At 40.0% G+C, this 17,405-nt stretch overlaps 1 protein-coding gene across 6 annotated transcripts; it reads right to left on the minus strand.

Moving 5' to 3' along the window:
- Positions 1-77: 77 nt before the first annotated feature.
- LOC129188056 (zinc finger protein OZF-like) lies at positions 78-16,954 on the minus strand. Of its 6 annotated transcripts, none has more exons than XM_054788050.1 (5): positions 16,598-16,949; positions 16,168-16,374; positions 14,195-14,770; positions 10,921-11,014; positions 5,334-5,462 (listed from the first exon to the last, which is right to left on the minus strand). In XM_054788050.1, exons 1-4 carry the CDS (start codon positions 16,833-16,835, stop codon positions 10,980-10,982), a joined length of 1,056 nt encoding a protein of 351 aa, XP_054644025.1. In that variant the 5' UTR covers positions 16,836-16,949; the 3' UTR covers positions 5,334-5,462; positions 10,921-10,979. The 6 variants fall into 6 exon arrangements, with proteins under 6 accessions (XP_054644022.1, XP_054644021.1, XP_054644025.1 ...); XM_054788049.1 differs by lacking the exon at positions 5,334-5,462 and adding an exon at positions 7,689-7,938; XM_054788047.1 differs by lacking the exons at positions 14,195-14,770; positions 16,168-16,374; positions 16,598-16,949 and adding an exon at positions 78-3,997 and having other exon boundaries at positions 5,256-5,462; positions 10,921-11,008.
- Between the last annotated feature and the right edge of the window lie 451 nt (positions 16,955-17,405).

Raw genomic sequence — 17,405 nt, forward strand, 5'->3', positions numbered from 1 at the left:
AATGTCCATTTTATTAGAAGACAGACACAATCACCATGACACACATTACTAGAAACAGACACCGCTGTCTTTATTTTTGTAAAATCCACATAAAACAAGTTATTTTCCGTATAATAAATGTTAGGGGGCTGGAGATTATTAATATATATATATATTAGTCATGAAATAGATTGTTCCGCTATAGAACCAACGCGCCCAGGTTGAGACAGATGCACTGAGTGAACCCTCCTGTCATCCTGCCCATTTGGCAGAGAGACAAAAGGAAAACAAACACACATGCACATGCACATGCCAATATATAGAGGCAGGCAAATCAACTTCATTTTTATTTGTCGTGTGATTAATTAATTTATAATCGTGACAGGCCTACTTACAGCATTTAGTGATTACGGTATACAGTCAAATAAAATAAAAATAAATAAAATGAATAATAAATAAAATACCTCTAACCACAGACATCAGTGACTCTGCATGTGACTATGGTATTTCAGCAGAGGAAATGTGTCACCATAAATCGAGCAACTACACTGTGTTCCAAATAATTATGCAAATGGCATAATTATCATAAACATACATTTTTTTGTTTTTCAATGAAATTCATGGATGGCATTGTGGGGAGCTCGTTGGTTACTGATATCAATCATGGATAACTGTCATCATTAGTTTCCCAGGTGAGCCCAAGTAAAATAAAACTACTTAAATTGATGTTCCACATTTTAAGCATGCCACAGACTTCAAGCAATATGTGAAAGAAAAAGGATCTATCTCTCTGCTGACAAAAAAGCGTCAACTACTGCAATGCCTTGGACAAGGCATGAAAACATTCAATAATGCACAAAAACTTTCAGACGGTGAAGAAATCTGTGGCTGATTCAGATGGCCACAGGGATTGTGCTGATAAAGGCATCATGAGAAAGGTTTCGAATCATTATTGAATCTGCTAAAAGGCCCTTTACAAAGCAGCAAACAGGTATTTGTAGCTGCTGCTGCCTCTGAAGTCCCATGAACCTCCAGGTGTAGGATCCTCCGTAGGCTTGCAGTCATTCATATAAACCTACTGTTTGGCCACCGCTAACCAATACTCACAAGCAGAAACGGTTGCAGTTGGCCAGCAAATACATGAAGACTAAATTTCAAACAATCCTGTTTACTGATGAGGGCCGTGCAACCTTGGGTGGTCCGGATAGATGAAGTAGAGTACGGCTAGCGTATCTCAACAAGGCTGTGATGTCAGCAAGGTTGGCAGAGTCATGTTTTGGATCAGAATCATTGGGAGAAGGCTGGTAGGCCCTTTATGGTCATTGAAGGTGTGAAAATGACCTCAGCAAAGTATGTAGAGTTTCTGACTGACCACTTTCTTCCATGGTACAATATGAAGAACCATACCTTTTGTAGCAAAATGACCTTCACGCATGACAATGCACCATCTCATGATGCAAGGAATACCTCTCTGTGATTGGCTTTTATGGACGTAAAAGGAGAGAATGTCATGGTTTAGCCCCCTTCTTCCCCCTGATCTCAACCCAACTGAGAACCTATGGAGCTTTGTAAAGCAAAAAATCTATGAGGGTGGGCGGCAGATGACAACAAAACAGCAGCTGTGGGAGGCTATTCTGACATCGTGCAAAGAAATTCAAGCAGAAACGCTCCAAAAAGTGTCAGAATTGTGACGTTACAACAAAGACGTTATCTTATGTTAATGTGTAACTTGGGCTCTTAAAATGTTAGCGGTTGAAATAGTGTTTGCTTTCAGTAAATATGACCTCCTTATGCTGCAAATTCAGCAAATGACCATTTTCGATTCTTAACAACCAGCGAAATGATTTGAAACACTTTTGTGCATAACAATGTGGAACAGTGCATTTTAAGTTTTTGTTTTTGAAAAAAAATAACGTTGTCATTGGGAGGTTTGTCCAACATTCAAATTGTACTCTAAAGCGTGATGACTGTAATTTATATTGACTATTTAGTAAAAATCAAAGAAAAACATCATTTGCTTAACTAGATGATGCAATGTCAGGAGACAATGCGTGTGAATCCTGAAGCTGAAGCGAAACTGAAATGCTTTGAAAAGGTACGGAAATCGAAATGTAGAATGAATATAACAGCGGTTTGGAAGCTGAAGCTGGACTGAAATGCTGTGGAAATGTGCTGAAACGTTGAATGAATGTCAGAATAGTTTGGAATCTAAGCTGAAGCTGTACCGAAATGCTGTAGAAATGACTTCCATCTGATGTAATATAATTTCATACAACATGATGAATGCCGACCAGGGAACTGAGCCAGCAGCTGTTGGGTGGGGAAGCTAACCAAGCCATGGAAAATGTGGAACACCAGAATGACTGGGCATTTACATTGGCCAAAATATAAAGTTACACAAAATGTTAATATTTAGAAAAGTCGGAATTGGTAGCAACCTTGTCCCAAGTGAGCTGAAGCAAAACTGAAACAAAAGGTGGGGTACGCTGTGGACTGGTACAACAATGTACTGTCATTGTTAATCAAGTGCTGGCTTTAAGTAGGATGGTTGCAATCACAAATTAAAGCTATCAATGAAACAGCTAGTAGTGGAAAATGTCAAATGATTTTTCCACCATCTGAGGGCGCCATTTAAACTGCCCAATCCTTTTTTAATGGGACAATTTTCACAGAAAATATGGAATTACACTAAATGTGGGAATATTTCGAAAAGTCTAAATTGATAGCATACTTGTCTGGCGTGAGCTGAACATTTTGATGTTGGATTTGTTTGAATTGGTTAAGAAATTGAGAAGTTAGCGGACAAAAAATGAGGCTGGATAAGTAGTAGTAGGAAGAAAGAGATGAAAACTGGTGCACAATTTGGAACACAGTGTATAATGTTTCTGTCATGTGTGTTCCCATGTGTTTTACCACCGACTTTGTGAGTGCAGCTTTTACCACAATGTGAGCAACGAAACAGTTTTTTTTCCTGTGTGTGTTGCCATGTGCTTTATCATACTAACTTTGTGACTGAAGCTTTGGCCACAGTCTGAACAACTAAAAGGTTTTTCTCCCGTGTGCGTTCTCATGTGTGATACCATATTTACTTTGTGAGTGAAGCGTTTACCACAGTCTGAGCAACTAAAGGGTTTTTCTCCTGTGTGAGTTTTCATATGTGATCTCATATGTGCCTTTCGAGTAAAGCGCTTACCACAGTCTGAGCAAATAAAAAGTTTTTCTCCTGTGTGTGTTTTCACATGTGACATCACATGTGCCTTTCGAGTGAAGCTTTTACCACAGTCTGAGCAACTAAAAAGTTTTTCTCCTGTGTGCGCTTTCATGTGTGATACCATATGCGCCTTTTGAGTGAAGCTTTTACCGCAGTCTGAGCAACTAAAAGGTTTTTCTCCTGTGTGCGTTCTCATGTGTCGAGTCAAATAACTCCTACAAGAAAACCCTTTAACACAAACCGAGCAGTTAAAAGGTTTTTTACCTGGCTTCTTTTTAGAGCATTCAGAGTGTTTGTCGTCAGTGTGAGTCGTCATATCATCTTCACAGTCTGTATCGCTGCTCAAAGATTCTTGGTTGTAGTCCCTGTAATCATCTCCAGGAAAGTGAGACGTTGCGTTGACGCTGTCTGACAGTGGAGCTAAGAGGTTGTCTGCTTGTGATCCTCCACAGTGGTCTCCATCAGCTTCTGTTGTCATGTGTTGTGTTGAGCTGCTGCTTGAAGGCTCCGCCTCTCTCGTCTCCTCACTTGGACTATGATGAAGCTGACAGGACTCAGGTACGAGATCAGACTCTCCCTCCTGAGTGATCGACAGTTCTTCCTCTTCCTCTTTAACATAGGGGGGCTGTGGTTCCTCCTCTTCCTCTTTAATGTTTGTGGGTTCTGGCTCCCCTTCTTCCTCTTTAATGTGAGGAGGCTGTGGCTCCTCGTCTTTAACAGGCGTTGGCTCTCCCTGCGCCCAAGTGAAGCTCCCCCCCTGTGGCTGGGGGGGACATTGTTCTTGGCAACCTATCAGCTGCTGGGTGTCTGCAGGACACAAATAGCAATTATTGTGGAAGCTTATTGTGCACTGTTAAAAGTTTTTTTAAATAGTAAAAGCTCAATTGCCAGAATTCCACCTTAAATAAAAATTAAACAGTGGAATAAAAAGTGATAGTTGTTTCAATATTTTACTTTTGCTTGTTAGACAGCAACAAACTTGATTTGACCAGTTACTGGACATGAAAAATGAAGGTCCTGTCATTAAATTACACAGGAGTGTACATTGTAATCAATTTTTATTTTTGTTGAAAAAATGAAATATTTGGTGTACTGTTCTGCCCGTGTATGTGTGGGTTTTCTCCAGGTACCCTGCACATTCCAAAACCATGCATGTTAGCTTCATTGGAGACCCTAAATGGTCCATAGGTATGAATGTGAGTGTTTGTCTATATGTGCCCTGCCATTGGCTGGACACCAGTCCAGGGTGTACCCCGCCTCTCGCTCAAAGTCAGCTGTGATAGGCTACCGTGTGGGAGCTATCAATGCACATAATGTGACACACCTATTTCAACTATGAAGCCCTAAAAAAACTTTTAAAAAAGCCAACAATGTTCTACTTACATAACTGACCAGCATATAGCAATGCAGGACACCAATCTGTACTGAGCAGGAAACAAGAACAATTATTTGAACAACTACGAATAGAAAACCAAATTATCTGTCAAGTATGGGCCCACATTTCATGTTTTATTAATACGCGGCTAGATGGACTGTGTTGTGATATCATGTGCTCCATGTATCACAATCAATATCCTGGTGACTTACTCCAAGGACAGTTAGTTGTCCATCTGGTCCAGGTGGTCTGGAGCGACTTTTCCAGTTTATTTCGGGTAGGTGGAAAAAAATTTCTATCTCTGCAGGGTTTGTTGGCGCTAAAAATTCTTCATTCTCTTAGAGCAATGTCCTCCTCGCCACACACATGAAGCCTTTCCATCCATGGTAACACTGTGTGCCACTCAGTTGAGCACAAACACTCCATTTCTGTCGGCATGGCTTACCAAGCTCCACAAAATTACGCCACCAAGTCATGCGGTGTTATGACTCCCCTTTTTAGAGGGCTTTGTCAAAATGGGTGTGTCCCATGACATGTATTGTTAGCTCCCTCATGCTAACTCTTCTCTCTTTATAACGCACAGAAAAGAGAAAGACGTGTGCTCATGTTTCACATATGGATTGTGTATCTACATTTTTTTTTAAAGTGCCGTTTTCCTTCAAGTAGAAGGCTAGTGAACATGAAACATACCTTCAACGTACAGCACAACTTGAGTCTTGCAAACATCTTCCAGTTGTTGTCGTAGTCGCTCGTTCTCCTCTCTTGTTGGAGAAAGTTCCTCCTCGTGCAATGTTATCTGTAGTCTCTCGTTATCTGCAGCTTTCACCTCCGTGTGTCCGAGATGTAATGAGGGTGCCCAGTCTGGATGGCTTTCATCCATTTCATTAGCAGGTCTCCCTGAAAAACACACACTCCCCTTATTACTTTTAAAACTGTGTACATTGATCACGGTTCTTTCGTTCGTTCTTGAGCTTACAAATCACTCAAAGTCAGCAGACAACGTGTTTTATTCCCAAAACACGGTACTTTGTTCGGTGCCCTCAGCTAGCTTGGCTAACGCTAGCGGCCTACTAAATGCTAGGTGTGAAAGAGCAAAACACATGCTTTGATTCAAACTTACCAGTGTGAAAATGCCGTGAACACACCAACATGTGTCGGGTGATGGCGTTGAAAGTGATGTTTGGTCGTCTCACGGCTGCTATCCAGGCCATTCGGCGTCTCTTTGTTAGCTCACAGATCACAGCTCCTTGGCTTTGCTTCCACGTCGGAAATGAGAAAAATCTCCCCCCATCCTTTTTATTCCCGAAGCGATCGCGTGAACGATTGTGGCAGTTGATAACACAACACGTTTGCGCCATGTTTTTCACTTGTTACAACAAAACAACAAAAACACACAAGGGCAGCGTCGAGCTTGCATCCGGCATCAACAAACCTTCCTGTTTCCCTCCAAGCCTACAATGCAGTGCGGTTACGTCACATCCGGAGCCTTCGGCACCGCCGTCACGCCAATCACCAGAACTTCCTCTGCCCGGCCACTGAACTCTAAACTACGTGGAATGCGCGTCCCTGCTGACCGCATGAAGCCATTGTCGGAAAAATGATGTTCCAGCTGACAAAGACTATTTTTTAATTAATCTCATTTTAATTCTTGCAAAATTCTACATCCACAAATGTACATTTGCCAAAGTGAAACCACTTTTTTATGTTTTCATGAAAGAACTGAAGCTGTACCTCAAATTGATATCCTCTGCTAATAACAAGAAAGCGTCTGTGTAGGCTCTCAGTCGTACAGGAGTTGTCCATCGAGGGAAAGGCTTCTTGAGACGTCATCTGTACTTCTGTGAAGAAGGTGTCGGACGTTTCGCTCCTCATCCGAAGAGCTTCATCAGCGAACTAACAAGTGCTGGTAGCTTAGGCCTTAAATACAGTAAGAGTGGGCGGAATTGGTGTGGTTTGTCAAACAACAGAACCCATCATTGAATCGGAATGGTGGTTTGAGGTTTAATTTGGACCCTGTGTTCAGCAGGTTATTGAGACCAAAACCCACAGCTCTTAGTCTTGCAAATGAGGTGGAGCCAGGGCCGAGCCAGAACAATAGATGCTAACGAGCCAGTATCAGAGTCGTTCATACCCAATTCAGGGAGCGACGCTTCCCTTTTATCGGAGGTGCTAATAACAGGAGAGGATTAGACCACTACTCCGCCCAGGCTTAGTGTAAGGAACCAATAGGAGGAGGGTGTTGGCACACCAATTCCGCCCACTCTTACTGTATTTAAGGCCTAAGCTACCAGCACTTATTAGTTCGCTGACGAAGCTCTTCGGATGAGGAGCGAAACGTCCGACACCTTCTTCACAGAAGTACAGATGACGTCTCAAGAAGCCTTTTCCTCGAATAACAAGAAAGCTATCAAGACTATAAATCTGTGCTCCCACTTCAATATCCTTCATTCAGTTTAATTTTCATTGCTCATGTTCCCTGGTGTATCTTACTTTAATTACTACTATTATCTCCTTTTTTTCTTAAAAAAAAAATGTATTTATGTATCACTTTTCTGTTACATTTTTATTTCCTTAATTTCTAGCTTTCTATGACTTATTGTGTGTTGTTGTTATCCAACTGTTATTTGTTAATGCCCATGTCTTGACCCTATGTTGTTGCAAATTCTAAGGCATTCATAAAGTTGAATGAAAAAAAACAACAAACAAAACATGAATATAATTTTTTTTCCATCCCCCCAAATCTTTCAATCAACTTCAGTCACAATCAAAATACCATTGATCCCTTTTCTATATCGCCTCTCCTCCAAATATATAATTCCAAAATATATATTTTAACCATTTAAATGTTCATTTTATTAGAAGATGTCACTTCCTTTCATTTTGAAAAATTATTATTATTTTCCATATAATAAATGTTTAGAGGCCGGAGATGGTTAGAATATATTTATATATTAGTAATAAAATAGACTGTGAAGCACTGTTCCATTTTTTTCAGTGTCCATTTAAAAAAAAAAAATTACTACCCTTTCAGTTCAGTGACAAAAAAGTCCTCTCCCAAAAACTGCTATAAAAACAAAACAGATTAATAATTTTTCAACGTTTATTGCTCAAATCTTTTGGTCAACTTTGTGTCCGATTAAAAAATACCAAATGCATTAGGTCCCCAACTAACGAAGCAGTCGATTTGTTCGTAAGTCCAACAAAAGGTAATATTAGCAATGATATAGGTACTACATGTACGTGTATACATATACAGTATATGTGTATGTATGGAAATATGAGTTTGGATGCAGTAGTAATATTAAACCAGGATAATTAATGAAAAACAATAATAAAAGTGATATAATAATACGTAATGATAAATGTTATTTACCTTTGAAGAGGAGTGGTCGAGCATACGTCGTTGTGGAGGAGGAGGAGGAGTTATTGAAAAAAAGAACAAATGGTGGTGGTTAGACTCTTCTAAAAGAGGTAGTGCTCTGTGGGTGGTGTAGAATTAAGCAGGCCTATTAACTCTTCATAAACTTTAATCACACGCTCTGTCCGGGTTGTGTCATACAGCTACTGTACAATTTAGCTTTCCGTTTCTCCTTTACACTCTCTCCCCACCTTCTTCCTCTACCCGTTGGTCCCATTAGCAGTGTCACAGTGCCCTCTACTGGTCAAGCACGTAGCAGTATAAATATGGAGTTACTACAAGGCAAAATACATGAAAATATAGACCAGTCAGCTTGCGTTCGTATCTCCAAATGTTCGCAAGTCGGGTGTTCGTAAGTTGGGGACCTAATGTATTTGATTATTCAACCCTTTTAAATACCGATTTGCTAAAATAGTGTCACTTTTTATTAAGAAAAATACACATTAAGCGAGCTACTTTCCAAATCACAAATGTTAAAAGGCTGGGGATTTAAAAAAAATACAAAAAATAAGCTTCAATATCATCATGTTAGTAGTAAAATTGATTTTGATGTTTTGTTATTGATTTCTTTTGCCGTGTCAGAACTTACTACCCTTGGAGGAGGACAATAAAGTCCCATTGTAACCATAACTTTGAACAGCACAGTCATTACACAATCTAATTATGCTTTTTGTAATTTTGGGGACATTTAATCTGTTGTTTTTAAAGCATGTTCTTCAGAGAGAACTTTTGTGTCCTCTAAAATCCTCACAGGGTCGTACAATTCACCCCCGCGTTTCATTGACCAATTAACACATTTGGATTTTAAGATTGTCTATTAAAAAAATATTTTGGGGAGAAAATCATTCCCCAAAATCATTGACTCCAATCTCAGCTTCTAAAATCACATAAAGAAAGTCTGCAATAAGGTAAAGTTTAGTACGTCAAATTTTTAGATTTATCAGAGACTCTCTATCAATTGAAGCAGCCAAGATATACTTTGTCAAGAATCCTACAGTAACAAGGGACTTTTTTTTAGGAAAGACTGGGTCCTGGGCATGACCTTAAAAGGCATCCGGTGATGAGGTTGTGCAAGTGACTTGGGAAGCGTGGAGCAACCACTTTATCATCATCGCTCTCAGGTTCATTCTGACCCGGAATGATCGCGCACCTGCCTAGGGTCCCAGCCAGGGGTAACTGGCGAGGACAAGAGTTAAGGGTAACTATTTGTACGATATATATACAACATATACAACTATATATATATACAACATGTAGACCTGTTGATTATGACACCATAAAAATACCATTGTCAATGTATGTTAAATATAAAACAGACATGTATGGTAAATATGGGCAGACCTAGGAGGGTTGCATGAGATAAAGGAGGAACACTCGATAATACGATTGTGCTAATGGCTGTGCAATTTGATATTATTAAGTCGACCTCGCCTTGTGAAAGGAGGATGTGTATGTAGTAATATGTACATACAGTATATGTATAAGCAATGGTTATGGGATGATGACTATGCTCACTGGAGGGAAACATTAACTTCTTTTATGCTTGCTTAATGTGCAACCATTATGAGGAAACTACATTTTGAACACAAGTTAGTTGAACCTTCATTGAGTTCAGCGTGAACGCATTGTTAGGGACACTGTGACACACACACACACACACACACACACATACAGACAAGTCACCCAAAAAAGGGAAGTGTTGATATGAACCGTTTGCGGCCTGCTTGAGAACTGTCTGGTTCAGACATGTAACTCCACTGCGGGCAGGGGTTTAGGCAAGTCCAAAAGATAAAGACATGTAATTTCCCAATGTTTCGAGAAGGATGGAATATGTTAATAAGTTTTAGGAAGGGAGGAGAAGGTTGGGGCTATGACGCCAATGGGTGAAAAGGTAGAAAAACCGCACCCAAGATTATTTTGGGCTTTTTTTCTCCTTGTGAGTCCCTGGGATACGTGTAGCGCATCTATAGATTGACTAAAAACTGTGACTTTGTTCTGCAAACGAAAAGAGCAACCTGCTCTCTCGTCAGAAGAAACACAGACTTCGCAAACTTAGAGCTAGACCAGCAAGGCGCAGTTTAGTGAGGAGGGGAAGTGCCTGGAGACATCGGAGATAGCCACACATAGATGCAGCTCCTTCTCTCCTTTTTTCAGATGCAACTTAGAGCCTTGCTGGAGCCCAAAGACGATTCATCAACTGCGCAGTGACGAGTTTCACCTTTGAGATAAGGATTTTTCTCGTTTACTGCTTTTTGCCCTTGCCAAATTTACTGTTAAATTTCCTTCATTCACCTGTTCGGTTGTTTTTACGTCTTGTGAGATAAGAGTAAGCTGTTTGTATAAGAAACTTCCTTTTAGGTTGTTCCGGTCACACCTTTATCATTATAAACAGGTCCCTCTGATCGCTAACAGATTAGTAAAATATCCCAGCTCCATACCAAGTGCAACTAACCAATATGGAGGAAAGCGGCTATAAAGTAGAGGGTCTAGCGCTGGGTGCAATATAAATATGGTTACTCTATTGTACTTGGTCTGGATGTAGCGGGGCCGCCTCTACACGAGCTGTGAAAACCTGGGTGAGTTTCTTTCAACCTGACTTAGAAGCATCCTCTTTAACACAGGAGGCTTTAGCCCTTTAAGCGGAGAAGTCAGAGAGGTAGGTGCACCTGCTCAACACACAAAGAAGTAAGGGTCTTGCACCACCTGGTAACAAGGGTTTTAACAACTTCTTCTCTATGATTATCTCTCACATCACATACTGTCTGATAAGTTGGTCTAATGCACACTCCACTATAATGAAACTACTAGAATCAGTACTGTATATAAACAAGCACTCAAAACACTGGATAAAAAACCTTTCAGATACCACCACTGCCATATTTTGAAGAAGTATAAATTGCTGAGCTGGAAAATCTTATCAAATACAAAAACATTTACCTAGTATGTAAGATCTTGCGTGGTTTGGCTCCTCCTCCACTATCCGGTTTCATAACATTTCAGTCCTCTGCTACCAGGGCCACCAGAGGTGCCACTAAAAAAGATTACACAATCCCAATCAGGAAAACTACATTTAGCCAGGCTCTATTCTCATTTAGAGCATCCCATCAATGGAATACAGTACAGAGAATCTTTATCATATCACTCTTTTAAACTCATTGGCTTGTTGAATCGCAAAGATGTGTGCACTAGCAGTATCACTGGTACTATCCATTATTCTACCAGTGTCAGGTAGAGAACAAATTAAATGTAAATGGTAAGGTAGCCAATATGGCTGGCTGGGCAGTGTTTGTATTATCATTTTCATTTTGGGTTTATTAATTTTATTATATAACTTGTACTGTGGGGATGTGTAATGCCGACTGTATTTCTGTCTATGTCTGTTGTGTATGGTGTCTTTTTTGTTGTTTTGTTTTGTTGGGTCTATTACCATCTGGCAAAGGGACTGCCGATGAAAATTAGCCTTTCGGCTAACTGGGGTACATTTACTTTCTGCAAAGAAATGTTGATTAATGTACACTGTCCCTTTTTAAAAATAAAGAATTTGAATTCCAAGTGTAATTGCGCAACCAAAATTATGGCAGAAATTGAGCAAACAAATTTACTATCTTATACAAAGGAATGCGTTTCCATCACATAGCCTACAGCAGACCTGGGCAAACGGCCTGCGAACAATACCCAGCCTGTTAAGTCTTTAAATCCAGCATGCCGGACGTTTCCAAATTAGTTTTGCTGAAACCTTTAAATGGAAGCTGCAGTCGGCAGTAGGATTTGCAATACTAGTTTCAAATTAGTATCACTATTAAACCATCAAATTTATTCCAATAGTTTCTGAAGCAAGAGTCTGTGCTTTCTAGTGCTATATCGGTCATTACGGTAATCATAGAGACCATCGGGTTCGTTTTCCAAAATATATATTTGAACAGCTTCCACATGTGAGAACGGCAAATGTATACTGCATTTTTGCTCAGATTTTACATGACTTGTAAATTTGCCAATAAGGTAAGCTTTCAAACAGCTAAAATTATGCATAAAGCAAACAATTACCTGCTACCCAAAAACGCAATACAATTCTTCTCGACAAGAGAAATGTGACCTTGGGGAAACATTAAAATGACAAGCAACGCTAAAAACCTTCAGTATTTATATATACTTTAATTTGTTGTTCATCATTAGAATCTGAATAAAACATATGACATTTTTAAAAGAATTATTCCCATTTATTACATACAATTTATTGTATCAAATCAAATCAAATCATGCGCTCTGTGACTCCATACCCGGTTCACTTCAATGAGTGACTCATAAGCAACTCAAGTCAGTTAAAGGAATCAAATAGCTACTTTGCAGACTAAAATCTGGAAGCTATTGAACATGAAGTGACTTCATCAGATACAGCATGTAGCGATTACGGCATACAGTCACATTAAATACCATTACCTTTTCTGCCCTATTGAACTGTATCAATGATAGTAAGGAGTGTCTCTTAACTTCCTTAAACTTAATCACAAAAAGCAGAAATTCTTATTTTTGGTATTCCAGCTCTTTTGGATGGTGCTGGCAGTGTACTGGGCCCATTATCATCATACTACCAAACATGTAAAAAACCTTGGCATGCTTTTGGATGGATCCTTTCAACTTGGCTGTGGTCCAATCTTGTTTTTTCCACCTGAGAGAGTTAGCTAAGGTGAAACCTTACCTTCCCGCTGACGTCTTCAAAACATGTTGTGGTCTGCACCAGCCCTCTATACATCGTCTCCAGCTGGTTGAAAACGCAGCTGCCCTCCTGTTAACTGGCACAAGGTGTCAGGAACATAACCCCAGTCTTGGCCTCCTTACACTGGTTAGCTGTTACTTACAGGACCCAGTTCAAAATTCTTCTCTTGGTTTTTCAACGGCTGAACGGCTTCATATTTATCTGACTTAGTCTGTTTATGTTCCCCATAGAGCAATGACGTCCAAGATCTAATCTTAAATCTCGGGGTGATAGGGACTTTTCTGTCACAGGTCCAAGACTTGGGAATAGTCTGAGCCTAAACATTAGATCTGCACAAACACTGGAGCATTATTATTTTTATGGACTGGCTTTTAACACAGGTTAACCTCGGCATTGTTTTGACTGTTTTACTAGTGTCATTACTTTTTCTGTATTGTTTTTAAATACACTTTTTATTATTGGGTATGTTTGGTGTAGTTTGTGTTTTATTGGCTGCTGTACAGCACTTTGGCCAGTTAACTGTTGGAAATGTGCTATGTAAATTAATTTGACCTTGACCTTAACTTCAGTAGACCATCAGTGATTCTGCATATGTCTGTTCAAAGAGGACCTCCGAGGAAATGTGTCACCATAATTTGAGCAAATTAAATGTTTATTTCCTGTGTGTTCTCGTGTGTTTTACCATATTTACTTTGTGAGTGAATCTTTGACCACAGTGTGAACACGTAAAAGGTTTCTCTCCTGTGTGTGTTCTCATGTGTGATACCAAAGTTACCTTTTGTGTGAAACTTTTAAAACAGTTTGAGCAAGTAAAAGGCTTTTCACATGTGTGTGTTCGCATGTGTACAACCATATACGATTTGTGCGTGAAGCTTTTGCCACAGTATGAGCAAATAAAAAGTTTTTCTATGGTGTGTATTCTCATGTGTGATACCATACTTGCCCTTTGAGTGAAGCTTTTACCACATTCTGAGCAAATAAAAGGTTTTTCTCCTGTGTGTATTCTCATATGTGATACCATAGTTGCCTTGTGAGTGAAGCTTTTACCGCAGTCTGAGCAACTAAAAGGTTTTTCTCCTGTGTGTATTCTCATATGGGACACCATGGTTGCCTTTTGAGTGAAGCTTTTACCACAGTCTGAGCAAATAAAACGTTTTTCTCCTGTGTGGGTTCTCATGTGTGATGTCATATTTGCTTTGTGAGTAAAGTTTTTACCGCAGTATGAGCAACTAAAACGCTTTTCTCCTGTGTGTGTTCTCATGTGTGATGTCATATTTGCTTTGTGAGTGAAGCTTTTACCGCAGTATGAGCAACTAAAAGGTCTTTCTCCTGTGTGTGTTCTCATGTGTGATGTCATATTTGCTTTGTCAGTGAAGCTTTTACCGCAGTGTGAGCAGCTAAAAGGTCTTTCCCCTGTGTGTGTTCTCATGTGTCGAATAAAATTACTCTTACAAGAACATTTTTTATCACAAACTGAGCAGTTAAAATGTTTTTTACCTGCCTTCTTTTTAGAGCATTCAGAGTGTTTGTTGTCGGTGTGAGTCGTCATATGACCTTCACAGTCTGTGTCGATGCTCAAAGATTCTTGGATGTTGTCGCTGTCTTCATCGTCAGGAGGGTGGAACATTATGTCGTCACTATCTGCCAGTGGAGCGAGGAGGTTGTCCCCACAGTGGTCTCCATCAGCTCCTGTTGTCATGTGCACTGGTGAGCTGCTGCTTGATGGCTCCGCCTCTCTCTTCTCCTCACTTGGACTATGATGAAGCTGTGAGGACTCAGGCGGTTTGTCTTCATGGTCTTCGGTCTTCACAGAGACACCAGTCAGTGGCAACATGATGAGATCAGCCTCCTCTGGCCCTAGGAGACGCTCTCCCTCCTGAGTGATCGAAAGTTCTTCGTCATCCTCTTTCACATCGGGGCGCTGGGGCTCCTCCCCTTTCTCATTAATGTGGGTAGGCTCTGGCTCCTCCTTTTCCTCTTTAACAGGCTGCGGCTCCTTCTGCTGCCAAGTGGAGCTACCCCTCGGTGGCTGAGAGGGACATTCTTCTTGGCGACCAATCAGCTGCTGGATGTCTGCAGGACACAAACAGGAAGCTTATTGTGCACTGTAAAATAAAACAAACAATTTCTTTAAATAGTAAAAGCTCAATTGCCAGAATTCTACTTAACAGTGGAATAAAGACTGATGGTTACTTCAATATTTTACAACCAGGCTCAGGGGCCACAACAAAAGGAGACACACTGGATGCACGTTTAACCGAACAATACCTTATTCAAGCAAACTGGACCAAATTAAACCATATCTGAATATTACCTAAATACTACTATTGATGAAAAATATACAGAACCATATTGACGATCTACCTCGAGAAACTTTTGTTTACGCTGCTTTAGTTGAGAGGTGTCACCCCGATGACGTCGCTTCCGGAAATGAGACTGAACAGCGACAGCTAGTTGGTCATGGCTGGCGACGTGAAGAACATAATTACAAACAATATATAACGTGTTTAAGCAAAGTTGATAAATCATGTCAGGGAACCTCTCAGCAGAAGTTTAGTGAACATTAAACACATCTTCAATTAGGGCGGGGCAATACATCAATATTTTTAAAATATCAATATTTCTTTTAAGCACGATATAAAAAACAAACATATCGTTCATATTGATATAGACTGCATTTGCGCTGTTCTCTTCTATCTTGACACTGATGTCTCACTCTTCACTGTGCTGTGTGCCAGCGCTCTGAGCCGGGCTCCTGCCTGTCCCCCCTCCGTGCATAGAGGAGGAGGAGGAGAGAGGTGGGTCGGAGCAGAAATTCTTGGCGACAAATTTAGCTACTTTTTCTGTCGTTGGGGAGTTTTCTGGTATTTGGGGTCAAAGCAAAGTATTTTTGAGTTGCTGCTGACATTTAAAAATGTCCTCTTAAACGGGGCACTTTCTTTCATATTTTGTTCTTTTGGTATGAGGATTTGAGCATTGCTAAAGGTTTGTTATCGAGGAAAAGGCTTCTTGAGACGTCATCTGTACTTCTGTGTAGAAGGTGTCGGACGTTTCGCTCCTCATCCGAAGAGCTTCGTCAGCAAACGAAGCTCTTCGGATGAGGAGCGAAACGTCCGACACCTTCTACACAGAAGTACAGATGACGTCTCAAGAAGCCTTTTCCTCGATGGACAACTCCTGTACGACTGAGAGCCTACACAGACGCAAAGGTTTGTTATAAAAAAAATATTGATTACATTTTAGTTTTTTTATATTTATTTCAAAAAGAGAATGGACAATTTTAATTTAGCAGCTATTTTTCTAGATATATATTTTAATTTTAATGAAAATACTTTACACGCATAGTTGACTTTGACTAAACTCTTCGTGTAAAAATATCGGGATATATATATATATATATATATATATATATCAATATACAACATAAATATATTGGGATATGAGTTCTGGTCCATATTGCCCAGCCCTACCTTCAACGTGTAGCACAACTTGAGTCTTGCAAACATCTTCCAGTTGTTGTCGTAGTCGCTCGTTCTCCTCTCTTGTTGGAGAAAGTTCCTCCTCGTGCAATGTTATCTGTAGTCTCTCGTTATCTGCAGCTTTCACCTCCGTGTGTCCGAGATGTAATGAGGGTGCCCAGTCTGGATGGCTTTCATCCATTTCATTAGCAGGTCTCCCTGAAAAACACACACTCCCCTTATTACTTTTAAAACTGTGTACATTGATCACGGTTCTTTCGTTCATTCTTGAGCTTACAAATCACTCAAAGTCAGCAGACAACGTGTTTTATTCCCAAAACACGGTACTTTGTTCGGTGCCCTCAGCTAGCTTGGCTAACGCTAGCGGCCTACTAAATGCTAGGTGTGAAAGAGCAAAACACATGCTTTGATTCAAACTTACCAGTGTGAAAATGCCGTGAACACACCAACATGTGTCGGGTGATGGCGTTGAAAGTGATGTTTGGTCGTCTCACGGCTGCTATCCAGGCCATTCGGCGTCTCTTTGTTAGCTCACAGATCACAGCTCCTTGGCTTTGCTTCCACGTCGGAAATGAGAAAAATCTCCCCCCATCCTTTTTATTCCCGAAGCGATCGCGTGAACGATTGTGGCAGTTGATAACACAACACGTTTGCACCATGTTTTTCACTTGTTACAACAAAACAACAAAAACACACGGTACTGTAGCGTCGAGCATGCAGCCGGTGCCTCCAAGTCCACAATGCATTGCGGTTACGTCATCTCCGCAACGTCAGCCTCAAACAGATTCATATCACCTTTTTTCTATCCCCCGCCCCAAATCTTTCAGTCAACTTCAGTCCTTATCAAAATACCAAATATATAATTCCAAAATATATATTTTAACCACTTAAACGTCCATTTTATTAGAAGATGTCACTGTCTTTCATTTTGAAAAATCCACAGTAAACATTTATTATTATATGGAAAGTAACTCGTTAAGAGGCCGGGGATTGTTAAAATATATTTATATATTAGTAATAAAATAGACTGTGAAGCACCATTCTATTTTTTCCAGTGTTATTATTTTTTAATTACTACTCTTTCAGTTCAATGACAAAAAAGTCCTCTCCCAAAAACTGCTTTAAGAACAAAACCGATTCATAATTTTTCTATTTTTGTTGCTCAAATCTTTCAGCCAACTTTGGCTCGAATAAAAAATTTAAAAATACCAATTATTTGATTATTCAAC

Source organism: Dunckerocampus dactyliophorus, chromosome 9 (assembly GCF_027744805.1).
Source record: "Dunckerocampus dactyliophorus isolate RoL2022-P2 chromosome 9, RoL_Ddac_1.1, whole genome shotgun sequence".
Classification (NCBI taxonomy): Eukaryota; Metazoa; Chordata; class Actinopteri; order Syngnathiformes; family Syngnathidae; genus Dunckerocampus; species Dunckerocampus dactyliophorus.